This window comes from Arctopsyche grandis, chromosome 10, assembly GCF_051622035.1.
Source record: "Arctopsyche grandis isolate Sample6627 chromosome 10, ASM5162203v2, whole genome shotgun sequence".
In the NCBI taxonomy this organism is placed as follows: Eukaryota; Metazoa; Arthropoda; class Insecta; order Trichoptera; family Hydropsychidae; genus Arctopsyche; species Arctopsyche grandis.
Genome location: NC_135364.1, coordinates 11,937,625 through 11,964,236, shown reverse-complemented (window position 1 = coordinate 11,964,236; position 26,612 = coordinate 11,937,625). Strand labels below are relative to the sequence as shown.

Genomic DNA, 26,612 nt, shown 5'->3' with positions numbered 1-26,612 from the left:
ATTGGCTTATTCCATTTGGAAAGCTCATTTAAAAAAAAAACGTACACATGTTTAGAAATGGTCCAACGAAGAATTACAAAAATTCCTTCCGAACTTAAATCACTTTCATATTGATATGAGATTGAAAAGTAAGAATATTTCCACTTTTGAGACGAGAAGAATAAAAGGTAATCTATGTAATTAAAGCCTTTAAAATGATAAATAACCATTACAATTGTCCTATGATAAACCTTCTTACGTTTAACAATAACACTCTGAGAGTTCATACTCTCAGACTCCAAAAAGATATTTACATCAAAATAATTAGAGAATCCTTCTTTTCAAATCGAGTGGTTAAAATTTATAATAGTCTATCCCATCTGATATAAATTGCATCCACCTTCGGAAGAAATCCTCTCCGACACGCTTCTAATTTCCGATGTCCTGAACAATATTCATGTATCCACACATTTTCCTTACTCACCATACAATAGCCATTTTCTTTTTACGCTCCCTCTCTTGGGTACCATCCAATTAAATATATACATATGTTGTCGATATTCTATAGCAGTTATATTTTTTTTATTTTTATTTTATTTTTTATTTTATTTTATTTTACGGTCAAGAAAAAATTGACCATTTTACATGTTGGAAATAGAGAAAGAAAAAGAAAAAAAAAAATTAAAATGAAATATAAAAGAAAAATACACATACATTCATATACTACAAAATAAATTACAATATATTAAAAAAATATTTAAATAAAATAGATTTCATGTTATATTTATTAACAATGAATAAATCGACCATGGACAATTCGTTTCCAACTCTATGCAGTCTCAACATAGCTGAGTTCAATGAGTAATTAGTAGTAAACCTGGGCATATCAAAAAGATGGTTACATCTAATTGATCTACCCGGCACATGGAAGCACACTAAACTCACCAAGTCAGAGCATTTAATAGTGCCATTAAGAAGACCACACAGAACTGAAATATCGTTAATTTTCCTTCTGTCATATAATTTTAGCAAATTAAGTTTCCTATAAATAATAACGTTACTGACATAGTGATTATGACTTTTAAAAAATTTAAATTTGATGAATCTAATGAACTTTATTTGCACTGACTCTATTATGTTAATTTGTTTCATTAAATAAGGAGACCAAATGGTAGAATTGTACTCTAATTGGTTTCTAACCAGAGTGGTGTATAAAATTTTAATCGTATTTACATTTTTGAAGTGAGTACTATTTCTTATTAAGAAACCAAGTGTTTTGATGGCATTTTTTGTGATAAAATTTATATGAGAATTAAAAGTTAATTTGTCGTCAAAAATAACTCCTAGATCTTTAATTAGCGATGATGATGGTAATGATTCATTATTTATATGATAATTATAAATAATTTTGTTATTTGACCTACTGAACCTGACAACAGAACACTTCTTAATGTTTAAATATAATTTATTAAAAGAACACCAATCGTTTAATGAGTTTAAATTAGTTTGTAAAGTAGCACAATCGTTAGTGTCTTTTATACATTTAAATATTTTTAAATCGTCTGCAAATAAGAGCACTTTAACATCATTAAATATATTTATAATATCATTTATAAAAATATTGAATAGGACTGGTCCCATGTGAGATCCTTGGGGAACGCCACTAGTTGGATTAAAGGAGTAAGATTTAGAATGGCCGATTTTAACTAATAATGATCTATTGGACAAATAGCTCCGAAACCAGTTTAGTAATACACCGCTGATTCCGATACTGTTTAGTTTATATAATAAAATCTCAATATCAACTTTGTCAAATGCTTTACTGAAATCAGTGTAAATTGAGTCAACTTGCAATTTAACAGATAAGGCACTAGAAATAAAATTTTCATATAATAATAAATTGGATAAGGTAGATCTACCAGAGGTAAAACCATGTTGTTGTGGAATAATAATGTTATTAATGAAAGGAATAAATTCGTCTAATACTAAACTTTCAAAAAGTTTTGGAATAGTTGATAGTTGACAGATGGCTCTATAGTTCATTACATTATGTTTATCCCCATTTTTATGGAGAGGTATTAAATAGCCAGACTTCCAAGAATTGGGAAATATACCAGTGGAAATAGATTGATTAAAGAGATTAAAAAGAGGATAAGTTAATACATTGGCACAATTCTTGATAAAAATTGGGGGTATGTTGTCAGGACCCGCAGATTTAGATATATCTAAGGCATTTATTTTGTTAATCAATTTTTGAATAGATATATTTATAGAATGTAAAGGTGAAATCAGGACATTATTATTTACAATGCTATAATTAGAATTATTGTTGTTGTTTTTGACATAGATCGATTTGAAAAAATCAGCAAAAAGATTGACTGAATCATTAGTATTGTCAACAAATTTACCGTTAAGTTGAATGTTTTCTGGTATATATGTTTTATTGTTGTTTAATTCTTTAGTAAATGACCAAAAATATTTGGAATTTGAATCAATGAATGATTCTGTTTTTTTAATATAAAGTTTAAAACATTTGGATATATGTAGTTTACACAAAGCTCTTAGTTTTTTGAATTCAATATATATGTGTGTAGAGTTATAAATTTTGAATAATTTGTGCACACTTTTTTTTTTATGTATTAGGTTTTTTAATTCGGGACTAAACCATTTTGGAAAAAAATGCAACTTATTTTTATATTGAGGAACATGGTTGTATATACAAGAGATTAATAATTCATTCAGCATAATGACTTTTGATTCAAAGTTAATGTTATCGTTTAAGAACGACCAATTAGTGACATTTAATTGGTTCATGATTTCGTTATAATCGGCTCTGTGAAAATCAAAAATATTTTGCTGAATTAAAGGTAGATTAGTAGATTTATTTAAAGTAATAATAATATCTAGGGGTGGATGATGGCCATCCACTGGAGATAGAACATCATGAGATTTCATAACGTTAGTGTTTTTGAAATTGGAAAAAACTAAATCTAAGACACGATCATTCAAGTTGGAAATAGTATTAAATTGTTTAAGACCTAAATTTAAAGATAAATTTATAATTTCTTGATGAATTGGAGAATTTTCATTCATTTCAAGGTTTTGCCAGTCCAAATTTGGTAGATTAAAATCACCAGTTATTAAGAATTTTGAATCAGGATATTTTAATCTGATTGTTTCAATATTATTTATAAAATTATTATATACACTAATGTCAGAGGATGGAGGGATGTAAACACAACCGAATATGCACTTTACATTGAAAATTTTGGTTGATATAAATATTTGTTCGATGGAATTGTTTGTGTTGATGATGACAGATGATGAATGAACTTTTTTAATAAGAATTGCCACGCCACCGCCTCGAGTCTTCGTACTGGTGTTTATGTTTCTATCATATCTATACATATTGTATGTATGAAAATTTAGTTCGGAGTCATTTATAAGGTTGTTTAGCCACGTTTCTGTTAATAATATTATGTCATATGCGGAAGCAGCTATAGCATTTTTAAGGAATTGTATTTTAGATATAATGCTTCTGACATTTTGGTAATATATTGTTAGTTTTTTGTACTATTTTTATTTATTATTTTAGGCACTCCATTAAAATATTTTATTATTAAGTCACTTTCACCTTTGTCTTTTCTGGTGTTCATTTCGTTCCACAAATTGTTTATATATAGTCTTTGCATGTACGTTAGGTCATTTTTTATTTTAAATCCTAGTTTGGGTCCTTTTCTAAGTAAAGATATTGCTGTTTGCTGTACATCGAGTTTGACTTTTAGGGGCCTTGGCTTCGTACCTTGTTTTAATCCGATTCTATGAGCGGTAAATTTGTGGTTAGGTAGCTCGGCTTTTGACAATAAATTTGCGATTACATTATTGTCGTCATTATTACCTGTTTCAGTAATGTCAAATATGATAACATTGTTTTTTCTATTTTTTCTTTCTTCCATTTCACTAACAAGTTCCAATGTCGATTCAATCGTGGTGGGTGTATCTTTAGACATATAAATTTTGGTAGCTGACAGCTCTCCTTCCAGCATTGCAATATTACAGGACATTTCGCCTACAGTTTGCGAGATATCAGAGGTGAAAGGCATCAATTTGGCCATTTGGTCCTTGCTAAATCTATTGACAGGGTCCATGAGGACTTGGACCATACTCTCTAATATTTTGGAGACGCTTTGCACGTACTTGGCCATTTTATATTTTATTTAGTAACAATGAAGAAGTAGCAAAAACACACTTTGGCGACACGACCGAACGCGACAACGAACACAATTACTATATATGTCCTAGTCATTGCCATTTTGAGAACAATATTAATTTAAATGTCTAGACTTATGTACTTTTATCCAAGCTACAATCTTTAGAATCACATATGTATGATAAATATTGTCAAGTAATCAAAAGTAGTCTTTACCAACTTTACAAACGTTAGCATAAATTATTTTTAAAACAACAACATCCAATTCCTATACTGCATAAAGCTAGAAAACGAATCACAACAAAACACCTATGTACACAAATATTATAGTACCTACCCAAAAGCACCGGTTTCTTAGGCATTATGTGGGACAAACAACGGAGTAATGATCCGCATTAATTAAAAACGGATATATCGACATCTCAAAATGGGCATAAGTTCAGAGACATAAGTTGTCGGCATTTGACCCGTTTTCCCTGTTTTCCCATTCTCCATAAATGGGCCGAGGCCGCTACTTTTCGTAATTGTTGACACACATAAAACTAATCACCGTCTGAAACTTCTGGATATCAATTGGAACCAAACGACACACAATCAATTAATGTATTACATTCGACTAAAATAAACTTCGATAATTATAATGAAAAATTCAGCCCACCGACGGGAAAACGTCCGAGTTTTAATCATAATAATGGACTATATGACATCAGCGCGCGCACAGAAGAAAAATTTTATCCGTTTATACGCAAACTCCAAAGACAGTGTCTCGTGAGATTAAACGCAAATTGGGTTCTGCAACGCAGAGGCGAACTATTCGCGTAGGAAAATTGCACGGCTTACAAACAGGGCCTATTGGTATGCCGAGCGTACGTTCCCTAGTGAAAATTAATAACATGATCATAAGTTGAGGGAGTGGGTGATTCGAAAGGCCTACTCTTAGAGGGGAGGGTGGGATGCAAAATTACGAAGGGTGGGAAAGAGGACGGGCGCGAAATAAGGAATCGAAACTTCACCGCAATATTACGATAGGAAGGGAACGGTTCTGTAGGGCGAGAGGGTCCAGCGTCCGCAAGTGCTTCATTAAGAAGCCAAAGACCCTGGATCAAATTAACGGCTCCCGAATTTTAACGAGAAGAGCTTAAAGCACTTTATTTACGTAAAGACCCCCTCTATATTCAAATTTATTTTTAAATAAAACAAATTAATTCGAAAGGCAAGCTTTTAAACAGACCGTTAGATAACAGTCGGGAGCTAGAAGCCGAAGCATTTTTACCTGGTGATGGAGAGAAGCACTAAAAATTTGACTATTTTACTACTTCAATCGCGCCCATGATTATTAAATTCAAGTACTTGAGACGGCCAAGTTAAACTTGGACTATAAACCGTTATGGTACGTAACTATTAAACTACTAGTGTTGTATCCGATGACATATCATCGCCTGGGTGTTGGCATATTAAGTTATTAAATAAAAAAAAATTAAAAGAAATGTATCGTCATCGTCGGTCATGTGTACGATTCCCACGCGGTCGAATTTTTTTCAAATTCCTTTTAAATATATTTAATTTGATATTTATTAATTAATTCTTAAAAATGGTGGAAACTACCTACCTACCTACATATAAACAATATAAAGTATCCATAGAAAAATTAATTAATTAAATAAATTTTCAATAGATGACGGTAAATTCTTTGCCAAGCGGAAACATTAGTAGCCTAGAAACGATCAGTATATACAGAAGTTTTTTTCTTTTGTTATTGTATTCATATATAAGTTTTGGCAGTGGTTTAGCTGTGACGTAAATATGTATGTCGAATCGAAACGACTATTATAGTACGGCGAGCGTTATCTCAGACAGACAGACACACATACGGAATAGCGATATTACATATATGATTCGATATACTAACTTGAATTATGAAACATTCAAAAACTTTCGGTAAGATTTGGATGCTATTTAGATCTAGGTATTTAAATCGGCGACAATACTTTAGCAATTTGTCTGTCGCGGCGGTTTCTCAGAAACTAGCAACTTGTCTGCCAACATATCGGGTTACATAATATAAGCTTTTAGTTCACAGCACAATACAGTCGGTCGGGTGACCCTAGTTGTAATCTTCGCTGTCATTCAATGGCTCAAAATTATATTATAGTCACAACACTTTTTCTGACAAAGATCTTTACATTTTTATTTATTTGTGGCCAAAAACCCGTCAGCCGACAAGTATCTAATTACTATGCCCACCAAATTCTATAATTCCTCAAACATACTGAAAGCAGAGAGTTTCCAATACAAATTCAAGAAACCCTTAAAATCTTACCACAAATATAGGACACACAAGTCGGTGAAAAATATAAATTTTTCGACGTCCAACTTTCAACGTCCAAATAGTTCAGTGCGAGCAATGACTACACCAATTCAGTTCTAAAAATAATAATATATACGTATTCAAGTCGACTCTAAAAAACCCTTTTAACCCTCGCAAACCGACTCTGTCGCCCGAGTGTAACCTCTAACGCTTTCCCTCTTAATCCTCTCTCACAATAATACCCGCAATTTAGAAACAGAGATCGTCTAATCTGCGGAAACGGCAGTGCGATATGCGCCACTGCCTTAGATGCCTATCCGCAAAATAATAGTTCCGTTTCCAAACTTTAACCTTCGATGCAGTGATTATTAATCAAAAGGCGCATTGTTTAAAATATCGATGGGAAATGTTTCAACTACATATATACCGACACGTATTTATCTCATCAAGTTGTGTATATTATTGTTACGATTACACTAGTTGAACGGGCGTATTTTCTTACTTATAAAAAAAAGCCTCCATAAATATCCTCAATATATGTACAACTTATATACATACATATGTAGTTTCAATGCCCAATAGAAATTTTAAAATACACCTTTGTGAGATGAAAGCACTGTATACACATACCTCTCCTTGTTATTTATGCGCAGCATTTTTCAAAAACGAACCCTACGTTCTCGTTTACAATATGAATCGAACGCTGAAAATTTAATACGTGTAGCCGGTCGTAAATTTTCTTCAGGGAACGTTCGTAAAATAAAGTAAAAAAAAACACAACACATCCATACAAAGTGCAAACAGAATCGAACATCTACAATGCGTACCCTTGAAAATGAGGAGGAAAAGCAAAAGGGTGAGAGTTTATGTAAATTATGCAAAAGAACGAAATTCGCAAGGGTCTACGATCTGATGAAGCCACTTTGAGAATGTTCTTCTAGAAAGCGCAAACTCGAACACACGCAGCAAAGTCCGTATAGTCGAGGTATTATTTTTTTCTTCTTTTGTGTCATACACACCCTGATCTCACCCAACGAAAGTAACCTTTTAGCATAGTAGAGTAAGCAAATGTCAGTCACTTGTCGCATAAAAAGTAGCGGAGGGCAAGATCGTAAAGCTTTTATATACATATGTATGTATATTGCAAACTTTAAATATGAACATAATATTTCAAAGGTTACTATTCTTTCACACATTACCTTTTCCGCGCGAACATTAATCAAAATCAACCACACAAAAAAAAATGTTTTCCAAATAAGATGAATTCTTACATAATGAAATATTATATTAGATTGTGTATAATACAGTTTTTCTCGATATTTTTGACTTCGTTACTTTTTTTACCAAAAAAATTCAACCCCCATTATAACAAAAAAACGCACATTTTTTTCATATACTTACTTATTTTTAAACCTATTCGCATGGCCCAGAAGACATTTTCTTTTAGACAAATCGCTTTACACTTTGTGAAAAATATAACATTACATCACTTTCATGAAAATCCTAGATTGAGATGCTTATACAATAGTTTTTTATCAGACTTCGACATTCGGAACTACAAGTAGTACCGGAATATAATAATTTAAATTGTATGTTAGTTAAATTGTTTTGAATTAAGAAAAAAAAACGTTGCATCGGTGAGTTTGTATGGAATAGTCGAAGAATGAGTCAATACTCCTTTTTGACCTGCTATTCAAAGGAGCCGCCAAATTTATCTTAAATTAAAAATCAAATGCAGAAAATATCCTACTTACGTGTTAGACTATTTCTGAATACATACATACATATGTACATATATTGATTTATAGACTGCTAAAAATAAGAAGCCCCGTCGGCTTTCCATTTTTTCGGAAGCCTATTTTTTTGACTTGACAATTATTTAAATACATATGTATATAATATTTAAAACTATCCCCTCCACACAAAAATTCTTCAAAACAACTTTTTTTTGGCACTCGCTGATTCGTGTATAGAAATTCACGCGATATAGAAAGACTTTATTTTGTATTTAATACAGTAATTAATTAAACTAATTGATTAAAATAATTAATTAAACTAAAAATAATTATTTTATTGCACTAATTGCTTAAATAATCGATACCGGTATTACCGGAAGCATTTAAAAATTATCGGCAATACCGGTAGTGACAAGTGTCATTAATTTTTCAAATCCCTAATCGGTTCTTAAATTATTAAATGACTAAAATATTTTACTAAATTAATCATCATTTAATCCATCAAAAAGGTTCACACATGTATAGTCGTCCGTCACGATAATAATCTCGCCTTAATCTACATTTAATATTACTCATGCAAATTTCATGACAAAACGACCTAAGACAAAAAGTGGCAAAAAAAAGCAAAATTTCAATCTCAAAATAGGACAAGTACCTAATGCAGACTTAGAAAGCTCAGTAATTACCCACCGAAACGACAACTGCGTATTTTTATTATATGACTTACAAAGTGAACCGGTGCAATTAGTATTACTTTGCTGTTGCAAAAACGGCGCAAAATCGGGTCATCGGTCTGAGCTGCAGACAAGACATGATTCAACGACGAACGGCGATTGAATCAGCGATCGATCAGACCGGCCTACTACATGGATTATACGTCCGCGAGAGCAGACGAAAATCTCCTATGCACATCTGATCGACAACATTATATGTACATTCACACGTATGCATACAAGGGAACCGGTTACCGGTTGAGCGCTACCGATTCGTCAATCGAGCGCCATGACGCAAACCGGTGAGATCATATGGCCGGTCCGGCCGTATTCTTCTCTGTTGTCGGATAAGCGATTTTTCACAGGGGCGTACGAATAACTAAACCGACTAGACGAGGCCATTGGCGAATTGCTTTTGTCAATTGTCGGTGAATTGGTTGCGTGTTTGTTCGCCATATATTCACAATATGGATATACGGCGCGAGCCGTTCCTTTTTCAATCGTGATGTGACGTAAGTATATTTATACTTCCGAATAAAATATTAAAAAAAAAAAAAATCATTCGAGCTCGAGTCGAGAGTGCAGTTTCAATCGGCGGGTACGTAGAGCACGAGTACACAAGATAAAGTAAAGCACACAATGTGAGTAAGAACAAACAAGGTACAAATTAAAAGGTGAGAAAAGTATACGTTTTTAATGTTTATAAAGGCGAAGGAAATTTTAGAAAGCGATATTCAAACAACGTTGAAACTATAAACGCGATAAAAACAAAGAGAAACACAGTTTGAGTTCATTTTTAAAGAAAATTTATTTGACTTACTGTATATATTTCAATAAATAATAAAAGGGTGTGAAATTCAAGTTCCAACAATATTAGAACTCTTCATTTATCTAGGAGGTGGGGATATAACGAGAAGATAGTCAATATAAAGAATACCAACATTTGAAATATGAAAATATTCAAAATTAAAATATCAAAATGTGAGAAATTCAATGTTCACTATAGATCAGTGGATAAAGTGATCTCTTCTTCTTTTATACTTCCTCATTCTAAATTCGTATCGATATTCTGCATTTGTACAATTGGAAATATTTATTTTCTGTATTTTGATACGCACCCCAAACTTAAGATTCCAATTGAACTAAATATACATAACAAGGTTATAGAAGAAATTGTTATCTACTAAACATATTGGATATATATCAATAGACTAAACTAGGTAAGTGAAAGCGTAGTCAAGACGTTTACTTTCCGCGATTCCTACTTCATCCCAGTATACCATCAACGTCTACAACGATACATACTTGTAAATGGACAAGTAGAAGCGTTGTATGATAAGGGAATGGAGAAGTGAAGTTACAGTAGTACATAAATACGTACATGTATTGAACATTTAAAAAGTATTCTACAATAATGTGCGTATGTACATATTCATTTACACTTAACTGGGACAAGACCAAAAGTTTACAACGAAATTCCTATTCCTATTCCTATTTAAAATTTTTACCAGAGTACATATCATCTACAATTGAAAAAGTACTAGGTATGTACATATAATAGAACAAACAATTACCTGTCCGTCTTGTCCAAAGACGATGGACACTGCAAGATGGTCTGTTGCCCCTCCATTTCGACGACGCATTGCGTATCCAGCTCCAGTTCTGCAATTACAAAACAAAAATATAACAAAAAAAATACAAATATATTTATACATATATAGCGTATCATTAACCCAGTGGAGGATTATCTTGCCGAAATCGCAATAAACCACAGTCGGACATGGCATAAACAAGCATTTCGTGTGTAATTAAACTGCTGATTTGTTAGGGGGGGTAGCTTGAGGAAATATTGACAATTAAAACGAGCGCAGACCGTGTCAACAGATGGGTATCAAATGACGAACCGGCCGCTATGTGTTAAATAAATAATGAACGGTGGGAGTGCGCGTGTCGTCGCTTTCAGACACGCTTTTTTTAGTTTTTTTTGTTCAAGGATACCCAAATTCCTCCATAAAGTATGCGCATCGTTCCACGAGACCCAGCTGGCGAAATTGTCCCTTAAATGCATAATTATTAATATGCCACTTGTGGGTCCGCGAGTCCCGAAACAACTCCTCGAAAATGTTGACAAGTGAAAATTCCAAAATTAACACTAAAATATCATTAAAATGAGACCGCATATTTTAATCAATCATAAATACTTGTTCATGTTTATTTTATGTATATAGATACGTACAACGTCATTCCAAAATTGACTAAAGTATCTTTGTTCGACAGAAGATTTTCAGAAATGCTCGATAAATCGTTCGTAAGGTCGCTCATAGCATTGCCGGCGACGATGATTCGTAGCAAGCAATTTACAGAAGGACTTACCGCTTGATAAATCACCCGGTGAGTAGTCTCTTTTATATATTATACAATTAATGCATATTCAGAATCTAGTGCAACTGAATCATCATGACGTAAAGTTTTTACTTATAAGGATATGAATAAGGCTAGCATTTTTAAAAACGATTAAAACCTGTCACTTTTCATTCTATTATATTCAAAATTATTTCTGCCCTCACAGCTAATAATACGTACATACGTTGTATGTAATTAGATGGTCAAATTTACATAACGCATACTTGCTCAGACAACTCCTTTAAAATGGTTCAGAAATCGGAGAGGTGACATTAAGCAACAACAACACGGAGATAACAAACGTCGATAATCACATTAACACGTCCTTGTTATCACGACGTGTAGAGTGTCATCGTCAAAGGAGCCAAAGGCGAATTCAATTGAAGAAGTTTGACGGCGAGTTGATTAAACGCGATCGAACTCCGCGAACGTGTCCTTAAACTGTACACAAATTGTTACAGAAAAGCATCAGCTTTCGTGAGCTAGTTAAATTCTCACGCTTGATCGATCGAATTTCACCGTATAATTCACATAAATCCTCTCATATTTTCCAACAAAACAAAAACGAAGAAAAATCGACTGCAGATATGTACATGCCTACATAGTATATACAGTAAATTAGATTAAAACTACGCATTGAAATAAATAATCGACTGCATTTGGGCGAATGAATGCCGTATTCAAATCTAAAATCATACTGTGCCTGAAGATGAAGATATCTTAGATCAATGTGTCTTGCCAGTGAGACGTGAGATTGCGAAAATTAGGCATTGAATGCTAGAATGCTGCATAAAGTCCAAAGCACTCAAAGAAGTATTTAACGTTGTATGCTTAGCATAACTAGAAGAGATAGAAAACTGAATACATCGGTTAGAAGTATGACAGGTGGTTGATGTAATGGTAATAGTAAAGAAATCGAAATGGCATTGAACAGGTCACGTAGATAGAATAACGGACGATAGATGGATGAAGGAAGTGCTTGAATGGTAACTACGAAAATGTAGAAGGGTGCGAGGAAGGACACAGGGGACAAAATGCATCGGATGAGATGGACGAGAGTTGCTCAAAATAGTAGACGAATGGAAGCGTGTTGGAGATGCCTTCATTCAGCAGTGTATGGCGAATGATGACGATGATGATGCATTATTATGTATATAATATAGATTCCTACGCACTAGAGAAAGTTGAACAAAGTTTTTGTCCCGATCGAGCGGTTGTGTCTATATTTTTTTTTCAAAAGATGTAAAAAGAAAAAAGGGTGTTGAATTAATTCACTTTTCCGGAAATTTAAACAAATTGATTATTCCGCTTCCGACGCGAAAGTTTCCGATGTTTGTGTGTACTTTGCAAAACTAATTTCATCAACGGAGTTTGCATTACCCCCGAAACTTGATCTAAAATTAGAATTGTCGACATTGAATTAATAATTTCTCAGTTGAGAATACCCTTTGAGAGACGCGGTCCTCAAAAAGTGGGCGCTCTTTTTTGGATGAGACGAGAGCGAAAAGAGGATTATGTACAATCAAGATTCCGCTTAAGGGATATTATATCAAACTATGTATGTACATATATATATGTATATATAAGTAAATGGAATAACGCTTCGAATACTAACCTTTCCAAGTTCCAAGTAATACAAAATAAATCCCTAAAAATAATTTATAATACACCCATATATACTAACCTGAAAAAACTGCATGCCATATATAATATTCCGTTTGTTACAGACATTACTAACAAACTAACCAGTAGATTCTATGACAGAATCACTAACCATACTAACACACTTGTGAAGAGTCTCGGTGATTACAACAAAATGTCTATACCCTTCAGGTATAAACACAGATTACCTAAACACAATCGGCTTTAGGTCATCGACTTTAGAGAGTCTTTAATTAATATTATGTATTAGATGTATTATGAACATTTATAAGGATTGTAAATAGGTTTTTGAGCTCTTTTTCCTATTATGCTTTAGATTAACATTAGAATAATATAATACTGTGATTAATAACCAAATTAAATTAAATTGTAAAATAGAAAATGATCAGTAGCTATTAAAATAGATATAAGATGTATTGTGAACATAATTTCGTAATAATAAAAAGCATTTAAAAATCAAAAAATATATAAGTACGGCGAATTTGATCAGACCTCGAAATCTCACAGACATCGAAAATTAAAGAGATTTAAAAGATTCTCAAAATAAATAATCAGCGATTATATACATATGTTCTTGATAAACACGATTTATCGCTACTTTAGTCTAATATGACAAAATTTTATTACGTTTGCTTCCATATTGTACACAATGAACATACTATCACAGAGGACAAAGTATCATCGAACAACCGATACTTTGATAACACTGAGCAACAAAAAATCACATTTTTTTACTTACTGAAGCTGAGACATCAATCTTTACTAAATTTGACCCACAGAATTCGAATATGAAAATAGTTTTTGTTGGCTTACTATCGTTTAAGAGATACGATCTTTAATTCAAAATCTCGTATTTCTGTGCCAAAAGTGAGTATTGGAATCAATAGTCAGATGTTTTTTTCTATTGATTTTAATTTATTCCTTTAAAATATGTATAATTAATTATCTAGCTAATTTTAAAAATCAAAAATCCATTTTTTTAAACGCCCATATTTCTTAAATGAGAGCAACTCGACAAAAATTATTGTCATATTCGAATTCAGTGGGTCAAACTTAGTAAGTCTCCGCTCCGTTAAGTTTTCTTTTATGTTTGTTTGTTGCTCAGTGTAATAGTTCGTCACTTTCTGTCACATCTGTACTGTAACCTCGGATTAAGTTTTCACATCGTGTCGCTTTACTATACTCTCCCGAACTTTTTCAATACCACCAAGGGCAAAAACACACTTGGTGGTACGTGTTTAATTTTTTTAGATAATTTAGACATGCGAAAAAAAAGCAGCTCCCATATTCATGGTGCACATTCCTAAAAATCACCCCCTGAAGTGTTTTCGGTGATATTTTATCCTTGCTTGACAGTGATCGATAACGGTGAATCCCATATTTGAAGAAATGTAGGAGAAACTTGTACGGTTGCATATGGATATGCATACACGTACAACCTCCCAAACATATGCATTCTGCACATGCACAGCGGAAAGGCAAGGACACGTGACTTCCCATACCACTCGGGTGTGTTTTCGCCCAAAATCGCAAAAGCTTCAATGAAATACGCGAAATTCCCAAAATAGAAAAGAAGCATTTCAACTTGAAAAAAATAAAAATCCAGCCAATTCGCATCAATTAAGACATAATTCGTCGAAATACTTGAAAGCAACCAGACCGGCGAAGAAGACCCTTGAAATTATTGATCGCGACCGTTAACGTGTTGATTGAAATTCAACGAGACCCACTTAATTCCACAAACTACGGCATCCGAAGATTCCGACGAAGTATTTCCAAAACGAAAAATAAAATATTAATACCCATCGAAAATAGGAAATGACGCGGATAATTAACGCGTCGCAATCGATTGGCGTCGATCAAATTTAAACGAACCGCTGATTCGTACAATCGCAGCACGAGAAACGCGATCGTTAAAGTAAGTGCACGTGTGTGCAACGAATGTGCCCTAATCGGTAACTAAAGAACCCGTACCTACGACAATACGAAAAAAAAAACAAACCAAATCGTATGTACGAAATAGCCGCAAACAATAGTGATGTGTGTGCCGGTCTAATTCGAGAGAATCTTTCATTTCTGTGCAATTGATGAACGAACGTTCCATCCCGTGTAAACGGAGCGTAACCGAAGTGTAATAACAGCACGTCCGGAGGTTAACGGGTCAAGTTGAACGAACCGATTCGTTCGATATTTCACCTCGGTTAATGTATAAAATGACGAACGATGACCGTCGAACGGCTGACACACGTGCATACCGTAGAAAGTGGTGATTGCTCTGATGTTGACTTTCTGTGGTGCGACTACATATGAGGGGTATAAAAGCAAAGGTGCCTATGTCCACACACACAAAAATTAACTGTGAATGCATTTTTTTCGCAATATTTTGTGTTATTGTTTAATAATGGATCTCGGGTTAGTTTTATTCTATTCATAAGTAAAAGCATAAAATACTGGCTTCTATGTTAGTAAGCATAATCGCTTTCACAAGCTCAAAAACGTTTATCTCGTTTTACTCTAAATGAACTTATGTAAGTGGACATAGGCACCTTTGCTTTTATACCCTTCATATAGTATAGCTCTGTGTGTTCTTATTCATATGTATATCACGGTCCTTGAAAATTGTGTTATCAATTTTTATTTTATTTTTTTATTTTTTTCATTTCGACGAATAGAATTTTCAATTTTAGCATACTTACTTACTGTACATGTATTTTATGCATCGTTTTCAAAATAAGAACAATCGATTTAAATTTACGAAATACAAGCATGCAATTTGAAGAAAACTTGACAAATGAAAAAAATCAAGCAAACGTGATCAGAAGCATCGGACGGTAATTAGGGCATGAATAAAAAAATGGTCACTTTAGAGGCCAAACTAGGTAATTGTTAGTATAATTTACAAAATTAAAATTAATTTTAATTTAAGTTTGTCTTTTTTTTGTCTTGCTTATGTTATTTTCGAGTTGTAAAATATTTTCTTATTATACTTATTTTGAGTTGTAAAATATTTTCTTTTCGGTTTTCTTTGCTTTTGATTTTTTTATTTTTTTTATCTTATTTGATGTTTATATTTCTATACTCCTGAATATATTAATAAACCCCTAGGGTCCATCAACTTAGTAACGTACATACAGTGGTGTCACCCTAATGGTTTCCATGGGTTTCCGGAAACCCGTTGTTAAAAATCAAAAGTTTCCGAAAACCCGTTATTTAATTTAAAATTCATATAATTTTTGTCAAAAATTATACAAATCTTGAAAATTTAATGAACTTTCATGTAATAATGCCTTGGATGAAAAAAAATGTATAATATATATATTGTCAAAATAAATATTTTGAAAAGAAAAATTTGGGCACCCGTTGTTCCAAAATTGGGGTGACACCACTGGGTACATATAGTGATCATTAGATTTACAGACACACAGAGTGGCACGCGACAAGTGTTTTTTTAGATAGTTTTTCACATATAAAAAACGCTAGCTCGCCTGATCTATGCTATGGAAATCCAGGTTAAAACTCACCCCTTGGAGTCGCAATTGCAAATAGCACTAAACCGTTCCATCAGTGTTCAAAACAAGAGAGCAAAAAAATGGTTTTTCTAAGGAATTAACAAGCAGGAGGCAGATAATGTTGCGATAAAATTGAATATTAAAACAAAAAAACACGGAAACGAATTGTAAGTTCCTTTGACTTTCAATTAGCATTTTACCCGTTTACATTGTATGAGTGGTTTTGGAAAGGAATTGAATTCTGATTTGAGATTACAAATAAAACTAACAAATCTTGTACATTTGTAAAAATTACCAATGTACTCTGATAGTAATATAAAAATACCAAATGTATTTGATGTATTTTAAAATGTCAAAAGAATTCTTAGACAAAAAAAAAGTATGCGAAATTTCAGACCGATTTGACAATTGGAAGTGACTCAGCTGAAAAAAAAAGACGAACGACAGAAACATGCTAAACTAAACAAAAGCTTTTAATAAAAATAATAAGAAGACATTTTCATCAATAACTAAGTTTGGTGTGAGCTATTGTACTTCTAAGACGTGATATTTACGTACATACATACAATGTATTATATGAATATTAAAATGGGTTTTTTAGCGAAAACACTGAATATTATTGGTCTCATTTGTATTAATGCAATATTCAGAGACGAGCGCATCGCCTACAGGTTGTTATCTAATCGCATCCTTGTTAATCGGAGATAAGATTGACTTACTAGGAAAACATTGGAATATCGCGTATAAATACGGCACACATTTTGCCGATTTAATATCAAATAATACAAAAAAAAAACTTTAAATCAACGTAACCATTATTAAAATAGTATGGTGATCATCAATTCCAAAGGTCAAGGCTCGATGAATAAATAAAAAAAAAGAAAATATAATTAAATATCTCACAATTCGCCACACCCTGCCGCCCCAGATATCTATCACAGTTTCATAACGAAATGCAGATGCAAAAAAAAATCAATTAAAAGTCAATAACAGTTTATTTTACTACATGTTCTGTCATGTAATAACGAAAATAAACAAGAATCCCACAATTACACAAAAAAAAAATTTTAATATTTAATATTCAAACAAATTTACATGGTTGAGCGTACATTTGCATAAATCTCAATAATTATATTTTTTTCGTACAAGACATTTAATTTTTCAACGATTACCAGATTTAAACCAACATCGCATAACTTTCGTTAGATTTAAATGAAAATAATGTAAAAATTATTCGTTAATACGTGTCAAGGATAATCTTCGCATACGTGATACGTTATTGCGAATAGTAAATCATACGGTATCGATTCAGAGCACATTTGTTCTACATAGTTAAATCGTCGCAATATAAACTTCGTCGGAAAATCATTACGAAAGTCTACATACAACATGTAAACATTACCCGAAATTAGCGCAAATTAATCAGCTTCTCGAAATATTGCATAAAATAAACCATGCAACAATTTCACCTTTCATACTATTATATGTACATACATATATTCAAAGAATTACTGATATATATACAAATACATAATTGAAATTGTACAAAATTTTAAAGCAATAATTTGGGTGAGTGCCTAATCAATAATCTTCGTCAAATTTTTTTATCTTTGAAGTTCTAAATCAGCCGAGCGATTCAAAACTATGACGCACCGCCGGAAAATTACGGAAAAATCATCAACGGCGCGATTATATACATATGACGATGATTCAAACAGATTAACATCGAACTCGACTTGACAAGGTTTTATTATTAGATTTTATAATAGGCCGATTTTTTTTTCAAAATCGTGTTACAACATATTAAATTCATGCAAAAAAAAATCATATGCAATTATCGATTTTTTAACATTTTCTAGAAAAGTCAACAATCGTACGCAATTAAAACGATTTCAATTAAACTCATTTGTTTTCAAATTACACTCGACGTGTGTAATTTGAGAAAAAATGAAAACAAAAGATAAAAAAAACATCAACAGAGAGAGCGTTTGAACGTTGGACGCGATTTAAAAAGGGATCGAAACATGTTTTCGACACGAGCATATCCGAGAGTGCGAAAACTGTCAATCGAACGCATATGTCAAGAGATGGCGCGAGGGGAGGGCGGGGTGCGGGGGTGGTGTGGGGGAGTGAGTGGAGGGGGAGGGGGCGGGCGGGTGATTGCGATTGCGAGTGCAAGTGCGAGTGCGGTACGTGCGTTGCTTAGCGTTGCGTTGCGACTCACCTCTGCGGCTGAAGGGTCGGACTCGCACCGCCACGCGAATTTTGTCGGTGGCCATGGCTGGGCTGGGCTGGGCTGAGCCGGGCTGTGGGTGGTTTGCGATCAGGTGCGGTTGCGGGTTGCGGGTGGCGGGTGCGGGTGGCGGGTGGCGGGTGGCGGCGGGCGCGGTTCAACGCAACAGAGAGCGGCGCGGGCCGACGCGGCGCGCCGTGGCGGCCGACTGGCCCCTCACTGACAACGCCATCTCACGTTCGATCCCTACTCGGCGGTGCCAACCCACTGCGCTCGCAAACTCGACCGCGACATTGATTCTGTTCATTGGCGACTTGTTTTCGGTGTTATCTTACAAATTAGTCAGCCTTACTAGGAATCGCATCACAGCTATTAGCCACTCGTGTCATTTGCCCTGAATTTTATCATTTTATCATACAGAACTACGTTGCGCGGGTACATGTCACACTAAAAAGTGTCGCTTTTAAAATTTTTATCAACCCGATTTCATATCATGCAATAATGCAACAGATAATCTCAAGGCGCTCTTCCACCGAATACGTTGACGCAGACGTACCGTTTTTGCCCATACGAATGCACATACGTTGCGTTGACGTATGTTCTGTCGCGGTCGTCAGTTGCGATACCTCTGCGTTAACGTATTCGGTGGAATGGCGGCTTCAGAGATAGTACATTGTTGAATAGAATAAGTGTGGCGCTTTGGGTAAACGGGTTATATCCCAAATGTGAATCGTTACTGGAATAACCGCCACTACGAAAATTGCTCGCGCGGCTCCTGTCGCATGAAAATTCGTCACACAGGAAAATTGCCGTACAGAAAACTGCCCAAATATTGCTCAGAAAATGCTTTTTTTGCGAGATTTGGGCAGTTTTGAGCATTATTTGGGCAATTTTCCTATGCGACGAGAAATCCGCGCGAGCGATTTTCGTAGCAGTGGTTATCCTGGTAGCGATTCACATTTGAAATTTAATCACCGAAACAGCGCTTGTAAATTTCTAGATATTATAATTTATTTTTAAATTAATTTTTTTTTTATTTATTAATCTAATTTTATATTCAAATATTCTTATATGTATTTAACATTTTAAATTATTTATAAGAAATCCGTTTGTTTAATTTATAGTTTAATTTTAATAAGTTTTAGTATACTTAGATTGTTATTGGGAATTTTAGTGTTAATTAAAGATCAAAGTATTTTTATTGAATGAGAAGTATTTTCTTTTAATAAATAAAAAAAAAATAGGATAATAATAAAAAAACTGCTGTGATTAAGACAGATCATACAAATAGTGGTATTAAATCTAAGTTTATATTTTTAAATTTTATATTAAAAATTGTTACCATCATTGCCTCCACGTGATCTAGCGCGTCAGACATACATATGTATATTTTCATTAAAAAAACTTACCCGTGCGGTGTAAATTCTTTTAATCGACTAATGGTGCGTACGCACCAAGCCAACGAACGGCCCACAGGCCAACTTTAAAAACCAGTAGCGTACAAAATATCGAAATAAAAATTAAATTTAAAAATTGAAATTAAATATCAAAATTAAAACTATTATTATTATATAAAAATTAAATTCAAGTATCAAAATAAAATTATAATCATTATATTAAAATTAAAATTAAATATTGAAAGTTAAAACAGAACATGCACAATTTAAATAAATTTTCGAGATTGACCTAAAATTAGATCATCAACAATCACATACAGGTAATCCTCGACTTTTGTTTGTCGAAGATGTTTTGACTTACGAAGATACGCACTAAGATCGAAAAAAAATCAAAGAATTATTATTTTTACTTCCCCGTAATGCGCAGTTACTGAGAATATATCATGTATTAGTATGGGTGATCCAACGATTTTTGCTAACCCGGGGTGTTGTCGGTCACATCAAACGGATTTTTTTATGCTTCAATTGTTTCTCTCGTCGAAATAAATCAAGTAATTAAATCATTTCAGAGGTAAAATTTATCTGATAATGTGTGATTATTAATTTTATTTCGACGAAAGAAAAAAAACCCTTTGACAAATCACCGACATCCGACACCGCGTTTTTTTATGAATTGTTTTTTTTTTATCGATCATCCAAGTGGAAATACAGTAACATCTCGTAACGACTTTAACAATATTTTTTTTCGCTCGTACGCAGAGAAATTATAATATTTCTCTGGTTTTAAATGCGGTATCGTCGTAATTCAAAATATTGTTGTAATTCAAAACATCAACGATGATCTAATTTTAGCTCAATCTCGCTCTTTAGCTTGATTTTGATATTTAATTTCAATTTTAAAATTTAATTTATATTTCGATATTTTGTACGCTACTGCTGGTTAAAAAGTTGGCCCAAAATCATTGTTGGTTTAGTCCGTAAGCACCATAAGATGAATATTTTTGGTAAAATACTTGAACCTTGGGTTTGAACATTCTTCTTGGAATAAACGCGTTAACGATTATAAGTGTGTTAAATAAAAAAATTAGCTTCAAGGATCGATAAAATAATAATTTATAGGTTAATCAGTTTTTGACATACAAACAAAAAAAAACACACATTCACATTTTTTTCTAAACCACAAAAACTGATCGGCGATCGATTCTGCGTTCAAATCAATCAAAATCTCACGATCGAATTTTTGCATGATCACAAAACTTCATCTACCGTTACTACTTGCATACGTAAATAAAATAATGAAATTGAATGTGTATTAGACTATATTGATGGGAACAAATTTCACCAAGTATTATCCATTTATTATCATAGATGTAGAACATCTATGTTTATTATGCTTGAAATCATGGACCAATCGGCGAGCATCGATCGTTTTTTTACAAACGTCATTTTTTGTATTTGATAAAGATTTTGTTTCATCATTTGAAGTTTCATTTCAAAATAAACAATAACAAACTTCAAAAATAAAAAAAGAATACATCACTCTGATCGCTAGCGACCAGGACATTTTATATATTTATAAAATATAACATATTTCATTTTATTTGTACTATTTTTTGCATCTAACCACATTATAGGCAGGTCTAATATTTTATATGGCAATATTATATCGATAAACGCCATATTGCTGCTGTCATTTTGCTGTCTTGTGAATTTTCTCGGTAAATATTATTTTTATTTTATTTTGTATTTACATACGATTTTCATTACTTTATGATACATATTTTATTTGTCTGCAGTGGAAATATAAATGTAACATTTTACATTTACTAAATTACAAATAATATAACAAAATGGTTGAAATTTTCGGCTGGGAGTTACTTTACGATGGTATTAAAGACGAAATCACAAAAAAATGTGAAATACTTTTAGTATTTGTTCACTGGATTTTAATCAGTAATGGTGCCAAATGCTTGGGATGTAATGTAAGACAATTTTACAATAACAAATGATAAATGATATTTGCCAATTTTTTTAACGTTGGGATCTTTCGCAGAACATATTAGAATTGAAAAATAGTGAAAAAAAATCTGGAAGAGAAACGTTGCCAGATGGTTGGAATCATAAAAAAGACAAATACACACTCAGATATGTTATCAACAATCGACTATTTATTCTTTACGGTGTGGACTGTGACGAAATATTTCTATTGAATTGGCTGGTGAGATATCTTTATTCTCTAACTTGATTATTTGATTTCTATGTATTGATTTATTTTCAAACTAGGTCACAGTGACATAATACATAGGTAGCCTTATTCATTGCTATGATAAAAAAAAATTTATATTATAAGGAAAAAAAAAAGATTAGAGAATACATAATAAAGAAAAAACTAAATAAAATTTCCAATTTTAACTTAATTTACAGTATACATGAATATCACTATATTTTATATTACCAATGTATTCAGTATCCGAAGTCTCATATCTTCAACTGACTTTATTTAAATGTTGTGAATTTTATTTCTTTTAGAATGTATCTAGAAAAGTCACTGCAAATGTGGTTATAAATATTGAATCAACAGTGAAATCATTGAGTGGTCCTCTTGATGTCATTTTACCTGATTACCAAGAAGAAATTTACAATTTAAATAAAAACCTATTCGGAGTTATATATGAAAGTAAAACAAAATGTAAAGAAATCCAAACACAAAGTAAGTGCAAACATAGAAACTACTACATAAGTTACAAAATTTTGGAACTTCTTGCAATGTGTGACAGTCATGTCTCGTTATCTCCATTACCAAAGGAAATCTGAAGTAAATGTCGAAAGTAAATGACAAAATCTTGCAATGGCAACTGTTTCTTCAAAGAGAAAATTAAATGAGATTTTCTTTTTCACAAAACGGTTGCCTGGTGAATTGACATATGTATGTATTATTTTCCTTTGCCTTTTAGAGGGCTTGTTTATAATACACATATTCAAAATTCATTTGATCTCTATGAATAATTGTAAATTCTTATATAAAGTTAAGAACAAAGTTATATAAGTTTTATTCATTTAATTTTTTTCAAATATGTATTGCTTATTTTCTACTGAGCTCATTTTCAATGTTATACCCAATCTTAAATAATTGTGTAGACCCAATATTTATAAATCTGTGTATTCATATTGTTATCAGTTTAATTTAAATAATCCAAATTCTTAAAGAAAGGCTAAATATTGCAACCCAACCATTGTTTTATATGACCTCTTAGTCTCATTATCTGTATAACATTGCAAAAACCTAACCAACCCTTCCCTCCCGAGATAACGGGGAATTTCTGTGTATGCAATGTTTTTTTTTTTAATACTTTCAAACAAATCGATTAACCTTAATGGTAAGTTGCAATTTCTGATAAGTTTCCTGGACTAGCTCACTTGATTTCTTGATATTTTTATTCTATTCTATAAGAAACTATATATACGTACATATATTTAAAAGTTTATTAGAATAAAAACTATCCCATTATCGATTAAGTGCAATACTGTGAATCATTTTTGAATTTAGCATGTATAAAAAAATCTTCACTTGTTATGGAAATACATAGCTCATTTGCAGTATTGTACTTAACGATTTTTAGATTAAATAAATGTGGTTATTCTGTAGCATGTTATTTTCTAATGATGTATCATCAAAATTCAGTGGTATGTGTGTACATATGTTGTCGCGCTCCACTCTACTGACTTGAAATTTCTCGACACTCGTTTTCTCGACTTCGTATGCTTCAACAGGAGTTTTTTTTTCTCACTGTGTAAAACATTTTCGTATGTGTTTTGTATGTATACAGACTTAAGAGTCGAGAAAACGAGTCTCAAGATATTTTAAGTCGGTGGAACGGAGTAGACCCATGTTGTCGAATTTTTGCGGGGGAGAAAACCAGTAAAACAAAGCATGCGCTACAACCAATGAGAACATTTGCATTTATATAATTAGTTTTCATATATAATTTTATAAATTAGGCGCACACAGAATATTTTTCTAGGGGCGGTTGTACCAGTGGCGGCTGGTGAACATTTACACTGGGAGTTAAGTAATTTCAAAAAATGAAAGTCTACACTACAATAATCGGTAAGCCGATTCTTAAGAATTCCCACCGAAGAACACTGATTTAGCATGCATTACTGAACTTTTGATAAAAAAATATGATGTATATGTTTATAACGCACTTAAAATATTTTTTACAAAATGTTCACTTTCCTGTGTATGTTTTTAATGTTGACAAAAAATTTATGTATTTTAATGTCAATCCCGGGCCTAGAGTCCTGATTTAATAAATAAAGGTGTTTCTAGTGTCTTTGCATGCGTTTTAATATACTCATGTTACCGAGTACTCTCTCATTTTAATAAACAAAGAAACAAAACTAAATACGATAAATATAACTACGATCAACCACGATTTTCAGGCTAAGAACCAGTCCAGTCAAATGAGACTGTTTAACTACCTACGAAACAATAACATGCCCATTTGTAATCAAAGATTCCCTGAGGATATTCAGCACATGAAAACTTGCACCCCCTCTTCCTCCCTTTTTATCAACAAATACTACACAATATAACATAATAAATGCAATAAAAAATAAACAACAATACCAATCAAAATAATAAAATTCATTTCATAAGAAAATTTCACATTAATTATAATATTGTTGCGTATCCAAAGTATTGTTCAGGATCCAAATGAAAGGCCAAAGTCACTTCACAGCATTTATCCAACGATTCGGGAGGTCCACACGACACCACCGCTCACCTCAGAATAGTCTGATCCACCGTGTGTACCTCTTTATAAAAGACAAGTTGCCCAGCACAGTTTCCCCGATCCATTAATATGTATATTGTCTAGGCCAGGGGTCGGCAACCTGCGGCTCGCGAGCCACATGCGGCTCTTTGGATGTGAAGCTGCGGCTCTTTAGTTCCATACGCAAATCTTATTTATTTTATCAAAAAAAAAAAATCGTTCTGAATCGATTAACGAGGATTAGGCACCGATTCTATCACACCGAGTCACTTGTAGTCGCTTTTCACCGCACCCCTCCCCCGTGACACGCGTCGTCACTGACGTCAGTCCGTCGGAAGCTCTCGAATTCCACAAAGAACAATACAGTCATAATTTATTTGTTTGCAGTGAAGCGTTCACCCCAGCTCGCAGTTTTGTCATCCGCTCGCCGCTTCCACGAAATATTACGCACGGCCTGAATCGTGTTGCAGATTTTGTCCTCAGCTGCAATGATATTCGAAGCATATATTGACATTTTTTTCTTTTTATGAGACCTGTGCTATTTAGAATCGAATATGATTTTCTCAGTCGTACTTTGGATTTTCAAGTGCTTAGATCTCGTTACGTGGTGTGTGTGTGTTGTGCTAAGACGCTGTTGTTTCTGTTAATTGTACGAAGATTATCTATTTTTACAATATTTATATGTCCAGTTCTTCGATACAGCGAAGAATAAATCATCAATAATAAACATGGTTGTAAGTATGTCCAAATACTTCAGAGCCCGATATAGAAATAATAGACAATGACATAGAGAAAGTTGAACTAGAAATTGAACAGTCCTTGCAAGAAAAACTTGATCAAGCAAAGTAAATAATTGTAAAACTTGTCATCTGCTGTTTTGGATACCTAAATAATAATTTTAAAAATTATTTATTACAGCTTCAACGCAAGCATGGCATCTACAAAAAAAAGAGAAGAACTGAAGAAGAGCATCGAGAATTCAATCGGGATTGGATGGAGTCGTTCGCTTTCATATGCAACTCAGATAGCCTTCCGACTTGTCTCATTTGCCAAGAAAAACTCCCACACAATAAGAAATCAAATTTAGAGAGACACTTCACTAAAAAACATACTCAGTTTGCTAGTAAATATCCAGCCGGCGAAGAACGAAAAAAAACTATCACTTGCTATATGTAGATGAGTCTTGCGACATAAAAGACACGGCACAAGTTGCTCTTTTTGTCAGGTATATGTCATCCCAAGGTCCAAAAGAAGAACTTCTAGGATTGTTACCGCTCTCGGGACAAACTAGAGGGGAAGATATAGCGAATGCCGTGCAAAAATGCCTTGAAGACAATAAGATCGATTTAAATAAAATCGTTTCAATAGCAACTGATGGAGCCAGAAGTATGACAGGAAAAAATAAAGGGGCAACAACGATTCTTCAGAGCAAAATAAACCACGAAATTCTTACGTTTGTTTGCTCAATTGTTTGTTATTGAAGTACAAGTTAGTGTTGTAAGTTAATGTTTAATTGTTTAAATTTTTTACTTAAATAATAAGTAATTATTTAATAATGCCATATATGTATATATATATTATCTAATTTGTTGTGAAAACACTACTTATGTATGTATGTATGAATAAATAGATATTTTTTCTTATGAATAAATAGATTAGTTTTTTTTATCAAAAAACTTTATTTATG

The 26,612-nt window shown here is 32.9% G+C and overlaps 2 protein-coding genes across 3 annotated transcripts in view; one reads left to right on the top strand and one right to left on the bottom strand.

The window, feature by feature from the left end:
* Window positions 1-19,045, bottom strand: part of Khc-73 (Kinesin heavy chain 73) — a 106,490-nt gene extending 87,445 nt beyond the window's left edge. Inside the window, exons 1-2 of the mRNA XM_077440381.1 lie at window positions 18,745-19,045; window positions 10,521-10,608 (exon numbers count right to left, since the gene is read on the bottom strand). Coding sequence (XP_077296507.1) covers window positions 10,521-10,608; window positions 18,745-18,799 — 143 coding nt within the window. The 5' untranslated portion in view covers window positions 18,800-19,045. The remainder of the gene's footprint in view (window positions 1-10,520; window positions 10,609-18,744) is intronic.
* Window positions 19,046-21,757: 2,712 nt separating this feature from the next.
* On the top strand, window positions 21,758-26,605 carry LOC143918430 (proteasome inhibitor PI31 subunit-like). 2 transcript variants are annotated; one of them, XM_077440360.1, is made up of 5 exons: window positions 21,758-21,868; window positions 21,947-22,132; window positions 22,204-22,368; window positions 22,680-22,860; window positions 24,173-25,129. In XM_077440360.1, exons 2-5 carry the CDS (start codon window positions 22,001-22,003, stop codon window positions 24,235-24,237), a joined length of 543 nt encoding a protein of 180 aa, XP_077296486.1. In that variant the 5' UTR covers window positions 21,758-21,868; window positions 21,947-22,000; the 3' UTR covers window positions 24,238-25,129. The 2 variants fall into 2 exon arrangements, with proteins under 2 accessions (XP_077296486.1, XP_077296485.1); XM_077440359.1 differs by lacking the exon at window positions 24,173-25,129 and adding an exon at window positions 25,313-26,605 and having other exon boundaries at window positions 21,805-21,868.
* The last annotated feature ends 7 nt before the right edge of the window (window positions 26,606-26,612 follow it).

Excerpts from the sequence above, each read along its gene's own strand:
- LOC143918430 (XM_077440359.1), top strand. The coding sequence starts at position 22,001 with ATGGTTGAAATTTTCGGCTGGGAGTTACTTTACGATGGTATTAAAGAC. Across the intron at positions 22,369-22,679 it reads TATTTCTATTGAATTGGCTG|AATGTATCTAGAAAAGTCAC; the intron begins GTGAGATATCTT and ends TATTTCTTTTAG. Across the intron at positions 22,861-25,312 it reads TAAAGAAATCCAAACACAAA|TGAAGCGTTCACCCCAGCTC; the intron begins GTAAGTGCAAAC and ends ATTTGTTTGCAG.